This window comes from Seriola aureovittata, chromosome 18 (genome assembly GCF_021018895.1).
Source record: "Seriola aureovittata isolate HTS-2021-v1 ecotype China chromosome 18, ASM2101889v1, whole genome shotgun sequence".
In the NCBI taxonomy this organism is placed as follows: Eukaryota; Metazoa; Chordata; class Actinopteri; order Carangiformes; family Carangidae; genus Seriola; species Seriola aureovittata.
Window position 1 is genome coordinate 5,170,500 of NC_079381.1, and position 18,845 is coordinate 5,189,344.

Sequence of the window (18,845 nt, forward strand, 5' to 3'; positions counted from 1 at the left end):
TGACGTCATGGGATATTTAATGCACTGTATCCCTACAGCTTGATATTTAGAAACCTTAATAATATCAGTGTGTCATTTCAGCTGTTGTATGGATCTGTTTTAGTCTGTGAAAAGCTGCTTTGTGTCAGTTCTTCAAAAGGAATACATGACAACAATGCCAAGATTAGTTGTCCTACGTCTTTTTTTCCCACCCAAACAAAGCAGCTGCAAGTCCTTCAGGAGAAGATAAACTTCATAACGTTAATACACATATTTACACACTTTGAAGCTAGTGCAGGTTAAATCGGCTAAAATCATGCTAATAAAAATTACCCCATCCAGGCAAACCCTGATACGTTCTTCATTCTGATCTCCACTGGTGAAAAGTGTTTCCCAGGTTTATCCCATAATCATAATCTTATGTGTTTGGAAAGTAAAAACAATCATGTTTTTGTTACTGAGGATTTGAACTACTTTCTCCATACAACACTCAAGCATGGTAAGTGAAAGCTTTACCATGGGGAACATTTGTTGAAGCATCCATAGACTACCTCATGTCTGGTTCTTTCTCGGTTACTTTACTTTATTAGGGGCCTGATGAGTAGATGATTGTGTGGCTATGGATGGATACTGTGGATGGTGATGTTCACCTAAAACCCATATGAGAAAAGCACTCATGAAGTCGAGGTAAACGAAATGTTTCTGTGTCATTGTTTTTGATCTTTTCCTGTGGGTTTGATCCTGTGTGCAGTAAGGAGCAGCAGCGCTCAGCAAAGGCCATGTCAGTGTGGGAGCAAAGGACCAACCAGCTGAGGAGACACAACATGAGGGCGAGCAGCGAGGCCCTGTTCAACGAGCTCGACCCAGAGGAGCGCCTCCGCGTGTCCTCCGCTCTCCACCTGCATCCCGACATGAAGACTCACCTGGACCGGCCGCTCGTGGTGGAGGCCAGGAACGGCGACAAACCCAGCAGGCCTCCTGAAGGAGGACGGGAGGAGGCAGGGGATCCCCGTCAGGATGGGGTCGGAGACAACCTCCACACGCACTCCAGGAAGCATCACCGCCACCGTGACAGAAACGGGGAGAGCAGAGACGGAGGCGACGGCAGAGGTGGAAGGCACCACATCCATCACAGCAGGAGCAGAGATCACAACGCCGACGGTGCCCAGACGAAAGAGAGGAGGGGGGAGAGGAGCCAAAGCCGCGACGGAGGGCAGGGTCACAGGCACAACCACCTGGCTGGCTCGCCTGAAGAGGAGACCACTGACACGCAAGGAGGAGGGTTAGGAGAAGAGAGGGGACACCGCCATCACCACTCCCATCGTCCACCAAAAGAGGGAAACGGGATGATAGCGAACGGTGCACAGGGAGAGTGCAAGGGGAGGGGGGGAGGAGGGGATAGTAATGGAGAGAGGAAGGGACGCTGCTCTCGCATGGTCAGAGCTCAGTCGACTCTGGACGGAGACGACTGTAAGAGGAGCAAGAATGGAAGCAGAGGTCATAGGTAAGGCTCACATGCTATATGCTCTATATTCAAATTGTTTTTGATATGTTCCTGATATTGTTGATGATATAAGATGTTTTTTCATATTTAATAATAATGACTTCCTAGTAGCCTTACATTAGACTTGCATATTAAACGATTCACACTCATTTTAAGTAAACAACGGTGCCTTTTTTTTTTCTAAGGGAAAGACTTTATATTTACCGCCTGGGACTTGTTTTTGTTTTTTGTGCTGTTGCAATGAATTTTTAGTGTTTAGTGAGAGTTTAGTGTTATGATAAATGGTAAACAATAATGTCCCAATTTATGAAAACAAGATGCAACTGATTAAAAAAAAACAGCAATCTGGGTCAGTGAACAACAAGTAATAATGATATAAATGATGTACTTTCAAAAGTTCTCAGCTCTCGGCCTCGCCTCTGAATAATAAGTGACAGGATAGAATAAGAAAATAGAGGAGCACTTGTTAGCTATCATCTCGGTGATCAAACAAAAAACAACTTGCCCTAGTTTCAGTGATGAAAGTCTGAGGAATGTTTGAGAAATGTGGACGGTTAGGAGGAACACCTTTCCGCTCATATACAAATATGAACATGGATTTAACTTGAGGCAAATGTTATGTGGGGTTTATACCTTTGGCAACCAAAGTCTGCAGTATCAAAATATGTACTGTGTCTAAATCATACAGGACGATGTAATTAGTGATGCCTCTTAATGCTATAGCTCATAGTTTCACCTCGCTCATTGTGGTGTGACACGGCCGTGGATCAGTTAGTTTGAGACGCACATCGTTTCAAGTTTTCTGTACAATAGACGATTGTCAGTTCTCTCCTTGAAACAGCTATAATCAATAGTGTTATGAACATTAGGTCACATGACCACTTGTATGTGTCAGGGGTTACTATTACTCGGCAGCTGCCCTCAGCTCTATGGAGCTTTATAGCGTCTTGCAGCTCATTGTTTCGGTTCACTCTCAGAGCTCTTATCAGCAGCGTTTCCAGACACAACAGCAGCTGTTTGCTGCAAACAAAACAAAACAAAAAAACAACACAGATAAACCCACTGTACACTATCTGCTCAGCACCAAACGGCAGACAAACACAGTTAGAGAGTAGCTGATAGTAAAGCATTTAGCAGCTAAAGTGTCAGACATTTCCCTCAGGAGTTGAAGCCAAAAAGCAGAGAGTGAATAAAAGGAGAGTGAATATTGGACTTACATCCATCAGATGGACAGAAACACGACTCCAAATGAATGCTGATATTGCTTCATATCTGCTGGATGAGTAAATAACAAGCTATTTGCTAACTGGTTCGCCCTCTCAGCTAAAAGGCGATGTCAGTGTTGTGATTTCAGCTTGTTTCAGCTGCTCCATGTGGGGGAAAAAAATCAATTATTGCTGGCTTAAGGTACAATCACATTACACTTCTGTCAGTGTTCCCTCCGTCTCCAATTCACTTCTACTGAAGTTCCCAAAATGGTAAAATTCAAGTATGCATTTGGGTGCAATCTCCAGCCAACTGCGGTGCACTTAGAAGTCAGGTCAGGTCACTGATGCACTGTGTTTGAAAATGGGGGAACTTATTAGTTTTTCATTACCATGTAAAGTGCAGCATTACATTACCAGACAACAAACAGCAGCCTGGCTCTCACAGCTGTGATCGCTCTGCTCAGTATTTATTTATTCCCCATATTGGAGTGGTTTCATTGAACAGAAGGCTAATATGACTGCACTGATTGGACAAACAACCATGTGGGCTGTTGATGGCCTTTACTTGTGATCTACATGTGCTGGCTGAGCTGGAATCATCACATTTCTCATACAACTGTTTCTGAATGAATCTGAGGTGAGAAAACAGCCCTACAGATGCTTGCTTAGTTTTATATCTTCACTGCCTGTTTTAAATATTTGTTCATGAAGTGGTGGTGGTGTAACAGCATGTCATAACATCATGTAAACACACCCTACAGCTTGTGGACTGGCCTGGAGTGCACCTGACTTGCCTGGTGGATTTTCTAGACTTTAATTTTGTATTCTAAGACATTGTGCAAGTCTAAGCAAGTTTTCATGCTACACAAACACCAAACAACTGTGTGTTTGGATAGCGTGACAGTAAAAGTCTACTTCTGCTTTTGTTGCCACATAAGTTGCGGCCCGTGTCCCAGGAGGGCGGACAAACTTTTCTCACAAGGATCTCATTTGGCAGAAAAAGCTTGAAGCATCCTGAGAGCAGAGTGTAACGATGCCTGTGATAAGACCCACATCTCTCTCCCCAGGGAGAGGCAGCCAGATGCTGAGGACAACGGCCTCGCCTCCACTCCTCTGCAGCCAATGCGCAGTAGCCTGAGTCTTGGAGAAAAGCAAGAGGATGCTGACAACCAGAAGAACTCCACCAGGGCCAGCCAGGCTGGCCTCAACAGCAACGCCATCCACATCCCCGTCACCATCACTGCCCCGCCGGGAGAGACCACCATCATACCCAGTGAGTGCTGCATGTCACAGTCATATCAAAGAGGGAGGGATAGGGAAGGTTGAAGGAAGAGTTTTATTTTGAAGTTTTGGTCATTGTTCATATTGGTTAAATGATGTTATATATTATAAAATTTCCACTAGTCATCACTTTACGAGAGTTATTAAGGATTATTGAGAGAATGACTCATCATCCCAAAGAAACTGATGAACAAAATATTATTGTAAACACTATCGATGATGTCCAAACGTACCAAAATAAGGACCATGTTGCCAATATCTGAATTGCCCATTAAAAATCTACCAATTGATAAAGCCACAAGCAGTTTATTCTATTATAAATTTAGTTACACTTGGATTATTTTGTCACGTTTCTGCAGTTAGTCCAGGTACTATTTTTATAATTTGATGAAGAAAAAGAATAAAAATTAAACACAGAGGGAAAAGTCTTGATGTTTCCCAACGCTTCCTGAAATACTGTTCATGCTGTCTGTATAACAGCAGCTTAATTATTTTTATATTTATTTTATTTACTCATTATTTATATTTAAGCTACGTGTTTGTTTTTGTACAAAGTTATTATCATATCACACCTCATGCTTAGTCTTGACCCTGCAACCATCATCTTATGAGAAATGTAAATACAAATAACTCCAAAGAGCCTGCCTCCTGTTACTAATGTTTGTTCCTCTTTGAGCTAAATGAATATATTTATTTTTTCCACACCAGTGAACAACATCGACTGTGACACTTTCCGACTCAGTGAGGAGAAGAAAGATCTGGAGGAAGAGGAGGCAGCTAATGGGCCTCGGCAGATCCTCCCCTACAGCTCCATGTTCATCTTCGGGCAAACAAATCCGTGAGTCATGACAGGGAGGTGGCTGAGGAGTGACGTGAAATTAAATTAATAGTTTGGGTTGAATTAACAACAACAGAAAGCTCATAAATCCCAAACATTATTAGCATTTTAACATTTACAGTGGGAAAAACTAACAAAAGAGCTGGGTGAAAGGCACCAGACTGGTGTTTGGATAGTCTGGAGACTTTGGCCCATCAAGGATGTGTTGAAATGTTTCCTGGAGAGCAAGATGCTCTTCTCTAATGACTGCATGTCACAGAGAGGAGGGCTGCATTCACACCGCCATCTGCGGAAAAACCCAGACCCTCATTCACTTGCATGAGGACACTCTGTCGAGGCAGCAGTGGCGCCAACACAGAGGGTGTAGCCAAAAACTCACAGGGTGGTCCAGCAAAACGTTGAACCGGACCACAACGAGGCATCATCCTGCAAGGCGCTGCCGGGGTCCAATCAGATATCAACCCTGGTTGATTTCTTTGTCGTGTCAACACTGTTTTGCTGTTTTACTTACATTGTTATTATTGTGACCAGAGATAAAATATTTGCTACTATAATAACTTTCCCAGAAATGTAAAAGCTTGTCTCAGAGTATTATAGACATCTGATACGCTGATAGATATGGATCCCTGAGACGCTTTGGGGACATTCAGTCCCACGTGGGCAGTGTTCAAATCCTCCATCACGGAGGAAACCGTCATCCTACTCTTGTATAACTGGAGTGTCCGCCGTGATGCAGTCCTGCTGGCTTCAGTAAACCTGACATCGCACTGGGCTGGCTTGTAGCAGAGCGTAAAGTTTGTCAGTCCTTCAAATCCGAGGCCGTGATGCTCTTCTGGAAAAAGTGCTCCTTTTGATGATCTCAAGATCTTCTTCGTGAGTCAAATTATTCATCCCAGAAAGTGCAGACTCTGTTCACCTTAGTGCTGTATTTATAGAAACATACAGTGTAAATAACATGTTCTTCATAGAGAAGTCTTTATTTCGAGGAAGTTACAGGTTGATAGATTCAGTTAAAACACATAATGAACCCAGGTAACCCTGAGTCACGTATCACTGAGGCTGATGCATTCATCTTTTGCCTTTTATGACTGTACCTCTGTTTGGACATGGAGGGATATGAATGTTGTCTGTGGGATGTTACTGGACGACTTCACCTGAATATATCTAATGAGCTGTCACTATTCGGTGTGCACTTTGTACTGTTGTGTATGTGTGTGTTTACATATGTGTGTGTGTGTGTTTGTGTGATCTTGCAGGGTGCGGCGGCTGTGTCACTACGTAGTCAACCTACGCTACTTTGAAATGTGCATCCTGATGGTCATTACCATGAGCAGCATCGCTCTGGCAGCCGAGGACCCCGTGCAAGCCAACGCACCGCGCAACAATGTGAGTCAGAGCAGCATCCAGACTTCATAAATAAACATCTGGAAGTATGCAACGAACACACTGGTTGCCAGGCAGGCACATGGACGCGCAGACCAGCGTTTGCATGAAAATGTGCATGCTCACATAAGCGCATGAAGATTCGCACACAGACACGTCCCATTTTGTCAGTCTGGATGATTCATTCGGACTGATTGAGAAGTCCTCGCTAACAGGGTTTGACAGTTCGCCCATATTAAGAAACAAGCAGTAGGAAGCACAAGAAGAAGCTTTTTTTTTATCGTTTTTTGGTAAAATGCAGACAGTCTGACATGAGAAATTTCATAACAAAACGCCCAAACTGGTGCATATCCAGTTTAGCAAAATGTTTCCGTACTCTTCATATCCCTGCATGACATGTTAGCTCATGTTGGGAATGAGGAAGTAATATATGCACACAGACACGAGACTTGACTTTTTGCATTTTGACAGACAAGCACAAGTAATTAACATTCAAGTCAGATGCACGGAGGGAATCTGAGGTGATGTTGCGCGTGTGTGTTTGTGCGTTGTTTATCCGTGTGTGTTTGCTCGCGTGGGCGCTCAGGCGATGTGTGCTCGTGCAGGGGAGTACAAAGCTGACAGAGTCTGAGACCTCTGACAGGGCAGAGGAACATGTTGTGCATATCTGGTCCGTTCACACGTACACACACACACACGCGCGCGCACACACACACACACACACAGACAAACACACACGCACCAAAGTGTCTTAAACTGAAAGGATCTGTCACTGGATCTGTACATGAGTCATCTCACAGCATATTTCGTTGCGCTCTGTTTTTGCAGGTTCTGAAGTATCTGGATTACGTCTTTACTGGAGTCTTTACTTTTGAGATGGTGATTAAGGTGAGAAGACTGGAGGTACACTTTGATTTGTGCGCTGAAAAAAAAAAAAAAACCCACAAAGTAAAGTTTTGGTAATTTGCAGGTCAAAGAAAAATCCAGGTTGGGATAAAAGGGGTTTGAAAATTGAAAGTTTTTTAGACATTTAGGTCAATTAAACAGTTTTTTCCTGCAGTTGTGACTTGCTTCATGTTGAGATGTATCATTTTCAACAAAATTTTAGTTTGGTTTTAGCTTGGTTTAGACATCTCACTGTCTTTTGACCTACTAATCATCAACTCGGTGCTTATTGAGAAGACTAGCACACAGTGGACAGCAGCACTGGCGTTGCTGATAGGTTTTTGGGTTTTTTTCTTGTCAGTTGTGATAACCTAACAAACTGCTCTAATGTCAGATGCTTTAGATAATCAGTGCTTTGAGTCACTGCAAAAAAAAAAGGTGCTGAATATGAAAACCAGAGTTCTATTAAAGATTTGCACAAAGTAAGAAGAAGGGAGCGATCAGAGTGGCCTTTAGAGAAACAAAGAAAATCTCAGCGACATCTTGTATGATTTTCTACATATCTCTTCATTCTGTGACTCTAGATGATTGACTTGGGACTGCTCCTGCACCCTGGCTCTTACTTCCGCGACCTGTGGAACATTCTGGACTTCATCGTGGTCAGTGGAGCTCTGGTGGCCTTTGCCTGCTCGTAAGTCAACATTTCTGTTATTCCCGCGTTTCTTTTCTAATCACAGCAGGGCTCTAAGTATATATATTTTCAAGGACAAGGCAAAGAGCAAATCACCAGTTGTGTTGCCTTGCGGTATTTTAAGCCACGGTTACCTTCTCTCCGGTGTCTGTCCCTTGATCAGGCTAGCAGGCTAACACACTTGGGCGAGGTACCCCTGCTCCAGTGTTTTGCTCAGACAAACAAATCCATTGTGATCATCCAATTACTCCCCATGAACTCTCAGGCTTTTGTGCTGCCTGGGGTTATTTTGCCGACATGACTATGTCAAACTCATCTTTCATTGTTACATAAAGTCTCCACAGCCCCCTCCCTGCTAGTCGGCTAATGGGCAATGCACCGTTTGGCTGACAGGTTTAAGGTTCAGGAGGGGACAGAAGGAACAGAGGAGGTGATATTCTTCATTTTAATTGGAAGTCTGTAAGCTGATTGTAACTCCAGCATCTCACTTTTGTATTACTGTAATTTAACTGTAGTTTTAACAAATTACATTTTTCCTGCGAAGGTTTTTGTTATTTTAAATCACAACTACTATCACATGATATTTCCAAGTTTTGTTAAACAGCAACAGTTTGTGCTAAATCTCCTGAACGTATTTATGTGTTGATCTTTAAAAACAGTTGTCAGGGTCATTATTTTGTATATTTGGGTTACACATTAGGTGGTTTAATGATGCATATACTACACCTACTCACCACATTCAGAAAGAAAAGCTGCAGCAGTTATGCACACGTTGTTCCTCACACAGCTGCACATGTTTTGCCTTCTCGCATGACTATTTTGAACAGGAAATGAACTGGTCTGTTTTTCCTGTCACATTAACTACACCTTGAGTACCTGTATTTATCATAAAGTGGCAATAATGTAATGTAAGTAGCAAGCAAGTAATAAGTACTCAGTTTACAGAAATCTAAAATGCTGGTACTGCTTATGAGTGAGTACTGGCCCAAATCAAGCACTGGTTAGGTCCATTAGTTAACTAGCAGCCAAACGCATAGTAGTGTTGATACCATTACCTGCAGCTCAGTGTACCTCACACACAGATTTAGAAATTATTATGAGATTATTAGAGAAGAGATGTATATGATTTTAACATCTACCTTCCAGCCAATTGGAAATAAATGTTAACCTGTAGCTGGAGAGTATAAAGGGAGGTGATGTGTCCCTTGATGCATGCTGGGTCTCCAATGATCACATATTTTATTTCAACCAGCGCCGTTACTGATTTGGCATCTGCCACTATTTCACATATCATGTCCTGAAACTCTCCAGTTCTTCACCTGTGTATCTTTCTTTGTAAAACGTTGTGTTGTTCTGATTTCTTCTCTTTGGCCAGCTGTTGACTGATGCTTCTCTCTGTCTTTTATCTGTTGCTGACTCTGTCTCTGTCTTCTGTCTTCCACTTTTTTCCTTCTTTCTTTGTTTTCTGGCTTGGATTGCTTTCAGGAGCCTTATGGGGTAATGCCTGCTCTCTCTGCCTGTGTATCGCTCTGTCCATGTGTTTGTCTTCTTGTTTGCGTCTCCTGCTCTCCTTCCTGTCCTTCTTAGCCTTGTCTGCAGCAGTCTTTTAACAAATGTCATATTTAGTTATTTGCTATTCTTATCATCACCGCCACAGTCACGATCAAAGATACTGGCATTTACTCTGTTTGTGTTACATAACTGTGTTTGTGTTACATCTGTGTTCAGGTTGCATAAGTGCAATTACCTGTTTTCCATTTATCAGATATGTTCTATGTGTGATAGTAGGAGCAATATACGTAATGCACAGTGGGGCAGCACAGTGAATAAGGGAAAATCCTGAACTGTCAGAAACAACCAAAGTTGAAGCTTTCGTAAGAGCGGAAGGTGTTCCAGGATATTCATGAGCACAAAGGATCTGAATGCTGCTGTCTGCAGCAAATAAACCCATGCTAATTGGAAACTATTAAACAGAGTGAATGGTAGCTATAAACCATTTCTTATTAATTTTTAGAAGCAAGGTATAATACATATGCAGGATAATGTAACTTTCATCATTCTGTCAGTATCTTTCTCACTGTTCATTTATAAACATAAATAATACTTTAAAGTTCCTCAAAGTATAATAACATCATCCTGTTTAACAGGCTTGGTCCATTATGTTGTGGTCCTGCTTTGATAGATGTAGAGGAGTGAGATTCACTCACATCAGATCAGATTGAACCATTTCCTCTTCATCCCTCCCTCCCTCCCTCCCTCCCTCCCACGTTCACTTCCTGTCCAGCCTTTTGTCCCTCCTATCGTCTCCCTCATCGGCTCACTTTCACGGCACATCAGCGTGTGTCAGGCTACGTTCACATTGAAAGGCTTAGAAGATGAATCTGGTTTCTTGCAGCGTGCATCTTATTTGGATGTAGATCTGATTTTCAGTTTTGATAACACACTCAATAAGTTAGTTGCTGTGGTCTGGGAAGACGGGGACTTGCATTGGATGCAATAACAAATATGAGCAATCAGACTGATCCGATTTTAACCCTCAGGTCTGATGAAGAAAAAAACAATGAAGGAACAATAAAGTTATTTACCAAACCGCCGTATGCAGCTAAGAAACCGACTTCAAAACATCTGTCGTTTCAGCAAGTGTCCCAAAACAACATACTATGTTTACATGGAAGTGACAGAGCTCTCTAGTGGCCATAGTAATTATGACAGGAGCAAAGGAGAGAGTTGCGTGAAGCCATAGAGCGAGAAAAGTCTGTGTATGGAGGAGGTCAGGATGGATGGATGTGTCAACAAAACGTTTGTCAAAAATCGCTTCCAGGTGTGATTCCAGAAGGTATGGACAAACGATGTTATGTTATTTAATTTGGAGGTCAGTAAATCTTTATACCAGCGCCAGTGTCATTCACACGCGTCGCCATTTTTGTGACACTTTTCTTGTCACTATATTTCTGGCCTTTTTCCTACCAAGAAAACAGCCACCTTCACTGAGTATAGTATCGCTGAAGATATCAGAAATGTGGAAATGAGTGTGATTCATAGTTCTGCAAATGCTGAAAATGTAAAAGCCAACTGAAAAAGTCAGATTCAGTGTGATTTTCCTTTGTCACTGAAACAGATGTGAGCCACATACGAGGGACAAAACATGACTTTATTTTCTGACCTGCAGTGTGAACGTAGTCATACAGTGTATTGTTCTCATTAACAGTGTCCTCTTGTCTTTGCTTCCCTCACAGTGAAAAAGTGTCCATCGCATCATGATCATCCTCTTGTTGTAGATTTGATTCATCCACATGTTCAGACACATAATCCCTATTTCATTGGAATATTTTATCCGACTTGTCCAGTGCGTCGTTCTTTCACAGGGTGATAAATTTAAGTGCTTTTCATTGTGCTTTGATGTTGTCAATTTAAAGGCCGAATAATGTCACTGTACCTTCATGTCTGCGTGATAACTGCTCAATATGTTTACTTTGCTCCGCCTTTCTTTACATGCTCGTTTGCTCTGTTTGTGTGGGTGGTGTAATGTGTGTGTCTGTGTGTCTCTCTGTGTGTGTGCTCATCATTGCTTTTTCTCATCAGATCGCAACAAAGCGTGGCCAGGTGGGAACTATCCCTATCTAATCTAACTTTTGCTTATTGACCCACTTGCCCCCCCCTCTCCCCCCCTCTCCCCCCCATATGTGAAACAGAGAACACTCCTCTTATCAACCTTCCCAAATGAACTTCATCCCAAGGTGCTTGGGATATGACCATGATTTCCCTCCCTCCCTCCTCCCTCTCTTCCCCTTTTAAAAAACTAACCTCCTGCCCCAATATTAGGACATCAAAACAAAAAGACAATATTGGGAGCTCCACCTCATAGCTTTCAGAAGACCAACATATAGCTACAGACATGCACCAGTATGAATCTGCACTGAATATCTTTCTACCTGCAACCTCGGGTATCTGTTTGTGTCAGCGCTAAGTCGTCTCTATCTATCGTTTCATCTTCATGTGAATCTCCTTTAATCACGACTAAAGTGGGCTTAATTGGTCAAATTGCCAAGAGATTATAGCCTGCAGCTCCATCCGCCTCCCTGCCCTTCACCTACATCCTCTCCTTCTTTATGCAGGGGGAAATCGACAAAGGATTATAGCTTCTTACCTGGATTCACCTTGACTGTCTAGTCTGTGTGTATGTAAAGAAATTAGTTATAGATAGCTGTTTGTTTTTTCATAAATATAATACTGTATGGAAGCCTCATCATTATTAGAGGGGGATGAAAATATAAGCCACCTTTCACCCTGATTTTCTGCTGCCAGTAATTGAAAGTAAAGAGCAAAATAGAGAAAAAATGCAAATGAGCTGCTGATTATGCACAAGAACAGTTGAACTACACTGTTAGTGCTAGAAATAATATTTTTGAAATCAGATTTCAGCCTGGATTTTCATAATGTTTTAATAATCATAATAAACTCTGACAAAGTAATATAAAAAAAAATGAAGATAATGACTCCTAACTATTTGCACATACATTATTCAGAATCCACCATGTAATTTAATCCTCTGGAAAAACGTAAAACTGCTGGATAAAAGGAGCCTCGTGCATCCTGTTTTGCTGAGGCGGTAAAGTGCCTCTGATTGGTCATCAGCTCTTGCGTCCCTAAACAGGAAATGCTCCTTGCTCTCAGGAGGGGCAATCAGTGCTGATCTACACCCAACTGATGTGAACAGACGACCTTGCACCCACAAACACACACACACACACTCACTCACACACACACATTACATCCTCCTTGCCCACAGCGCTTCTGAAAGCTATTGGGAGACTGTTCTTGCCGTTTCAATGTGTTAAAGTCCTTGAATAGCGAGGACTGGCATTGACTTTGTAGATTGCATGCCAGGGAAACCGAGTCATCTGAGCATGAGAGCTGCATGCCATTTTGTTAGACTTAGAGATTTCCACTGAGAAAAGGAAAAGGCCCCCAGGAGCTAAAATGTATGGAACCATGCTTCTCTCCTGTTTGAGCTCCATCTTACCTCACCACTTAATAGACTTTTACACACATGAAGTGTTGATAAAATTCATTATTCTAACTGTTTCTCAACCAATAACAGTGAAGCTTTGTTTTCATGAATCCCTCAGTCCCTAAATATTCTCCGCCAGCCAACCAGGTGTCTTTTAAATGAGAAATTTCTGCAGCACTGACTTACTGATCGTACCTGTGTGAGTGTGAGTGTGAGTGTGTGTGTGTGTGTGTGTGTGTGTGTGTGTGTGTGTGTGTGTGTGTGGTGTGTGTGTGTGTGTGTGTGTGTGTGTGTGTGTGTGTGTGTGTGTGTGTGTGTGTGTGTGTGTGTCCCAGTGAGTTGGGGAAATAACACAACTGGCTTTACAGGGTGGAAGACTGTGTCAAATGTAAATGTTCTTAGTATGATAATGCTTTATTTTACAGATCCCTAGCACCTTTCAAAGACAGACAATTAGAATTAAAAAAAAAAAGAAAGAAAGAAAAAAGAAAGCTATGGTACAGTTTCAGTACAAAAAAATAACAAAAGTGCCTGCATTTCATATCAGTTACTTTCTAGTAAAGGGTCCTGTAAAACAAAGTGTTCCTTAAAGTACTGTGGAAACATCCCCCCCTCCCATATCCCATCTGAGTGATTGTGAGCAGATGTAGGACATACATATTTAGTGGAGGGATGAGTACACTCAAAACACTCTGAGTAAAGGCTGCATGTGTCCTTCTAATACATTATTAAACAGCACCTTTTTACAGTTGGAGTAGAAGTGTCCCTTGTGGATGAAAACATTGGTTGGTCAGTATTTCTACACACGCTGGTGTAAGGAGCAGTGGGGCCTCGAGGGGCCACTAACAGGGCTTTTAGACTTGACGTCTTCCTGGTATCCTAGTGTCCTTCCACACATCCTTCACACATGAAACTGTTGCTGTTGCACATCCACAGATATTTACGCTCTTCTTTAAAGTGAAGAGGAAACAAATGAGAAATCCTTTTTATCGAGAGCGACAGTCACTTTGTCTGTTCGTGTGACTGATTAATTAAAAATTCCTCTCCCACTGTCCTTGGCCAATGTCAGTCTCTGAGTGAATGAAGGCTCAGCTGTATGTTATTAGCGTAGCTTCTACTTTTTAAACCCCCACTCCCACCTCCCACTCTGTGACCAGTTAACACAACGTGCAGCATCAGCAATGACTGACAGCAGTGGTTCCTGCAAAGAAGCTGCCTCCTGCACCAGGGGCTGATTCTTTGTGCATTTACTCTCAACAAATATAAGATGGTTGATGTTATTCTACAGAAACGGCATTTTGTGTGACTGGTATGTGCAATATCGAGACGGCCAAAAGAACTGAGCGGGAGAAAGAGAGTGAAAGGAAGAAAGGAAGCTTAGGGAGAGAAAGAAATAAGAGAAGGAAAGTAAGATAAAAAGAAGGGCAGAAGGAAGGGACAAAAGAAAGGATGAAGAAAATTACAAAAGCAAGAAAAGAATACAGGATACAATGAGGGAACAAAAGAAATAAAGAAGTAGACAAGAAAGGTCAGAAGAAAGGAAAGGTAGAAAAAAGAGATACGGAAGGAAGAAAGAAAATAAAGGGAGGTGGAAAGAAGCTAAGAAGGAAAGAGAAGGAAGGAGTGAAAGAAGTATAGAAGAGAAGGAAAGATGGATGTAAGAATGAAAGAAAAGACAACTTGAAGAAAAGAAAGAATAAAGGAGAAAGGGAAGGAAAGAGAAAAGATAAGCATGGGAAAGTTTTTTTCTAAAGTAACATGTAGCTACAGTCTTCACATGAATGTGCTGCAGAAGAAAAGAAGTAGTAAAGTGTAAATGTACAGTGGCAACATCCCGAACATATTTACAGTACCGGAGTAAGTGTACTTTGTTACTTTCATGTCTTAACACATAAATCTTGTATTGTAGCATGTTTCTGTAAAATAACATTACACACTCGCATGCATGTTCTCTACTAACAAAATAACAACAGCTATTCCTCGTACACAGTGTACCTCATGTACTACAGTCAGCTCTTTTTACGGGGGGAGGGGGGGTGTGAGAGGGTTTACATGATTATCGGTTACACTACATCACCCGGACTGATTGTACTCTCGCTCTGCACAGAGGGACGAAAGGCAAGGACATCAACACCATCAAGTCCCTCAGGGTCCTCCGAGTCCTGCGGCCACTCAAGACCATTAAACGGCTGCCCAAGCTGAAGGTACCGTAATCCAATCTGTCACCCACCCAGTCCATTCTGAGAAAAACAGAACAAGGGAGCAGCTGGTGCAGCAGTCGGTGACAGTCGCTCACACTATCATGAATCAAATGCATTTGCAGGACTGTTTATCAAACAGGAATGGGTATATGTGATTTAAAACAGATGTGTTTAGATTGGTTATAAATCAGATTCATATATAGCTCTCTCTGAAAGATTGGAGCTGTTGGACCTTTGGTTGCGTTCTGGGCTGTGGAGGAACGAGAGGAGTTATAGTCACACAAATTGGAAGTAAATGACTGAATATTTTTTTCCTTTACTGGAGCAATTCTGTGCAAGGAGGCTTATTGAGAGCCTGCATTTCCCAGAACGCCCTCCTCTAAAGATTTGGACACAGATACAAGAGGTCAAACCACTGAGAAAATGTGTTTTGAGGTTCAAACACTCACACAGCTGTAGTGAATTGGTTCACAGCAGCAAAAACAGCAAAAACTGAGTAAGAATGAAAACACAGCATCAAAATGATCCATAAAAACCTCTCAAGCCACCACTTGTATGGTCAGTATGAGCCACACACTCATAAATTTACCAGAATATGCATAAATAGATCATCAGCTTCTGTTTGTCTGTGGCATAGTTAGCTGTTTACCTTTGGAGCAACCAGCTATATTAGCTAAACTATTCAAGAATGATGAATGCTGACAGCTAGCTGGCTGCTAATGAACACATAACTCATATTCTGGCAAAAATATAAACGTTTGGAACATAGTGAACATAAACATAGAAAGTGGAGATGTGACATTTAGATTTTACTTTTTTAACCAGAAAACTGAGTCACCATCAGAATTGATTGTCACGTTAGAGTGACTATGTTCTCCACCTTTCAAACCTACAAGTAGGAAGCTGTGTGAAGATGGAGGTGTAATTCTTTAATTTCTTAATCACCATTGGAAATACTGTCACTGCTGGTTAGCAGTAAACCCCATTTACACTGAACATGCTTGTGACATAGTGTAGTTTCAGCTTGTGAAAAGTTGTAAATTGTCTGTTTGGCAGAACCTGGCATGATTTTTAATGACTGGTTTGGTTTTTTTTTTTTTTTTCGATCATTCGGCCTGTTTGAAGCTCAGTTAGTTGTGACATTACAGTGTGTTGACTGCCATTCATCTCTTACAGATGACAAACTGGCATTCGATTGAATATGAACCATTTTTGTCGTAGTGTTTTGTAACTGCAGAGATGAAGACCGATTCTACCTGGTGTTTACATTTATTTTGCCCTCGTGTTACATAAAATATACAGAATTTACACACATTTACATCATTTACTGCACTTACAAAACAGCAAAGTCCAGTGTTTCTACTGTATATTAACAGAAGTAGCTTCTTGAACTGTGCTCAGAAGACAGCCATTAAATCGTAGAAAAGTGTACAGAACTCACAGTATTACAAATCTTCAGTATCAGAATCTGAAAGTACTTATGGTGAGCTGCACATCAGCAGAACTGAAGATGCTATTTTGCCACCTCAGATAATAACAACGAAAATTTTAATATTATGTTTAGAGACAAATTAGCCATCTTAGTGGGGGTGGCCAAACATGCAAAATTTCAAATTCTACAGAGTGAGAAAGAATCTCAAGCAGAGTGAAGTGAGGAATCCGTAATAATGAGAGGATGCTGTCGTGACCCTCATCAAGGCGAGACCCTCAACTGTTTCCTCTGACGCAGAGATGACAGCTTCCCTCTGGTGCATGAAGGCAGTTGATCATCCAAAAGTGATGGATCTGACAAAAGATGAAAGATCTGATTGGAGTAATAGAGGCAAGATGATTGAGAGGGATCAGAGCTGGCAGACAGACGCGCACCCACAACTCTTGGATACTTGGACAGAGGAGTTTGACGGACAGGCTGGTAGAGGAGCGGAGAATTACGCTCCGTCCTCACTCTGGAGACAGAAGCCTCGATGGCGGTCATTCATGCAGCAGCATATTCATTGGTTAGATTGCATACATGTCAGGATACATAGACGAAGCACTTCATCTCACGGACAGATCACAGCACAAGCTGACAGAGCGAAATCTCTGGAGAGAGAGTGACAGGTAGAGAGACACAAAGACCGACTGCGTTCATGTACTCAGGAAGCAGTGATTTTGTAGTTTGCAGGCCATAAGACGTCTGGACATCTAGGTTAAAACAAGGCTGAATTTGGTTTGAAGGTGGGTTTTTAGACTTCTATGTTAAATATAAACATTGTTTCAACAGCATTTACTGAGTATTTCATCATAAAGTTCTAGTTACATGTTGAAATATAGTTATTAAGTAAAGTCTTTCTTTTGGCCAACAAGTTCAACTTCAGTCCGGTTTCATAAAGTTTAGGCATCTAAAACTACTTGGATAGGGTCAAGTTCAGTTTAGGTTAAGTTTGGGGACAGATCCACGTCATGGATAAATGAAACCAGTGTTAAATGTTGGAATGAGACAAAGTCTCAGTGTGAAACTCCGACACATTTTTCATCCACCCTGAAATCCACTCTAAGAATAACATCGTGTTACTTCAGCCTTTGCTTCTGACAGACAACAGTCATTATTTACACAATCACAAGAAGTTCATTGTGAGAACATTTTAAACTGTTTGCCTTAAGAAACAGTGGTGTTGTTTTTCTGCTGAGTCTCTTTCCATCTTTTCATCACTAAAAAACATGTTTACAGGATAGGTACTGTACAAAGTGTGAGCAGAGTAAATGCATTTGCTTTGGGAAAACATAAATTACAGCTGATGGGAAGGTTTTTCAATCAGCCACAAAGCTTTTTAAACAAAATAACCAGATTTGATTTAATCATGTTGCACTTAGGTTAATAGTTTGTTTTGAATGAGCCAGTTATGCTCCGTAAAGCTCATAGAGCTCATACTTCTACTCATACATGTTAGAGATGTTTGGCAATTTTAACATACGTTGAATCACATTATCATTTGGAGTTTATGCTTTTTGATTAAAGTTTTTGTTCAACTGAGGACTCTTGTGCTCAGAATACACTTCCTGTTATAAAAAATGAGAGTAGGGGCTTTGAGCTGCAAGTGGTATTTTCTTTAATACAATTTTCAGCCAGATTTCTGCGTTATGAATTTTTAATTTCACTCAGTTTTCATCTGTATTGTAACAGAAAACAAACCAGTAACAGTTAGCGTTAGCCTCCTGGGAATCTGAATGTGCATCAGTGTATTCTCCTCAGAACCCTGTGCAGATATGTACGTGTATTGAGTGTGTGTGTGTTTGTTTGTGTATAAATATTTTTTTCAGGCCGTGTTTGACTGTGTTGTAAACTCTCTGAAGAACGTCCTCAACATCCTCATCGTCTATATCCTCTTCATGTTCATCTTCGCTGTTATCGCCGTGCAGCTGTTTAAGGGCAAATTCTTCTACTGCACCGATGAGTCCAAGGATCTGGAGAAAGACTGCAGGTATGTCATCCAAACCCACCCTTGTTAATCCGCTCATTCCACTTGTTAAACACTCTTAGTTGCTTTTTTCCTCTTTTATTTTAACTTCCTGGTTCCTGTATTTCACATTTTGTCTCCTTCACGCCTTTTGATCGTATTTCGTGTGACATTTCGCCTGAGACTGTCTCTCCATGCGTCTCTCTCTCTCAGGGGTCAGTTTCTGGACTACGACAGGGATGACGTAGCAGCTCAGCCCAGAGAGTGGAAGAAGTACGAATTCCACTACGATAACGTTCTCTGGGCCTTCCTGACGCTCTTTACTGTCTCCACCGGAGAGGGCTGGCCATTGTAAGTCCGGACTGTCGACCTCCACGTCACTTTATGTGGACAGCACCTTTCATGCATAAAAAAAACACATTAAGTC

The 18,845-nt window shown here is 41.7% G+C and overlaps 1 protein-coding gene across 7 annotated transcripts in view; it reads left to right on the forward strand.

Moving 5' to 3' along the window:
* cacna1bb (calcium channel, voltage-dependent, N type, alpha 1B subunit, b) overlaps positions 1-18,845 on the forward strand; it is a 170,999-nt gene that overhangs the window by 115,714 nt on the left and 36,440 nt on the right. For all 7 annotated transcript variants that reach the window (XR_008830252.1, XM_056402913.1, XM_056402910.1 and 4 more), the window contains 9 exons: positions 731-1,483; positions 3,759-3,964; positions 4,681-4,810; positions 6,067-6,196; positions 7,022-7,081; positions 7,663-7,769; positions 14,888-14,984; positions 18,282-18,442; positions 18,632-18,769. Coding sequence is in view for 6 of the 7 variants with exons in the window: in XM_056402913.1 (XP_056258888.1) it covers positions 731-1,483; positions 3,759-3,964; positions 4,681-4,810; positions 6,067-6,196; positions 7,022-7,081; positions 7,663-7,769; positions 14,888-14,984; positions 18,282-18,442; positions 18,632-18,769 (1,782 nt within the window). In the remaining variant the exon portion in view is untranslated. The remainder of the gene's footprint in view (positions 1-730; positions 1,484-3,758; positions 3,965-4,680; positions 4,811-6,066; positions 6,197-7,021; positions 7,082-7,662; positions 7,770-14,887; positions 14,985-18,281; positions 18,443-18,631; positions 18,770-18,845) is intronic.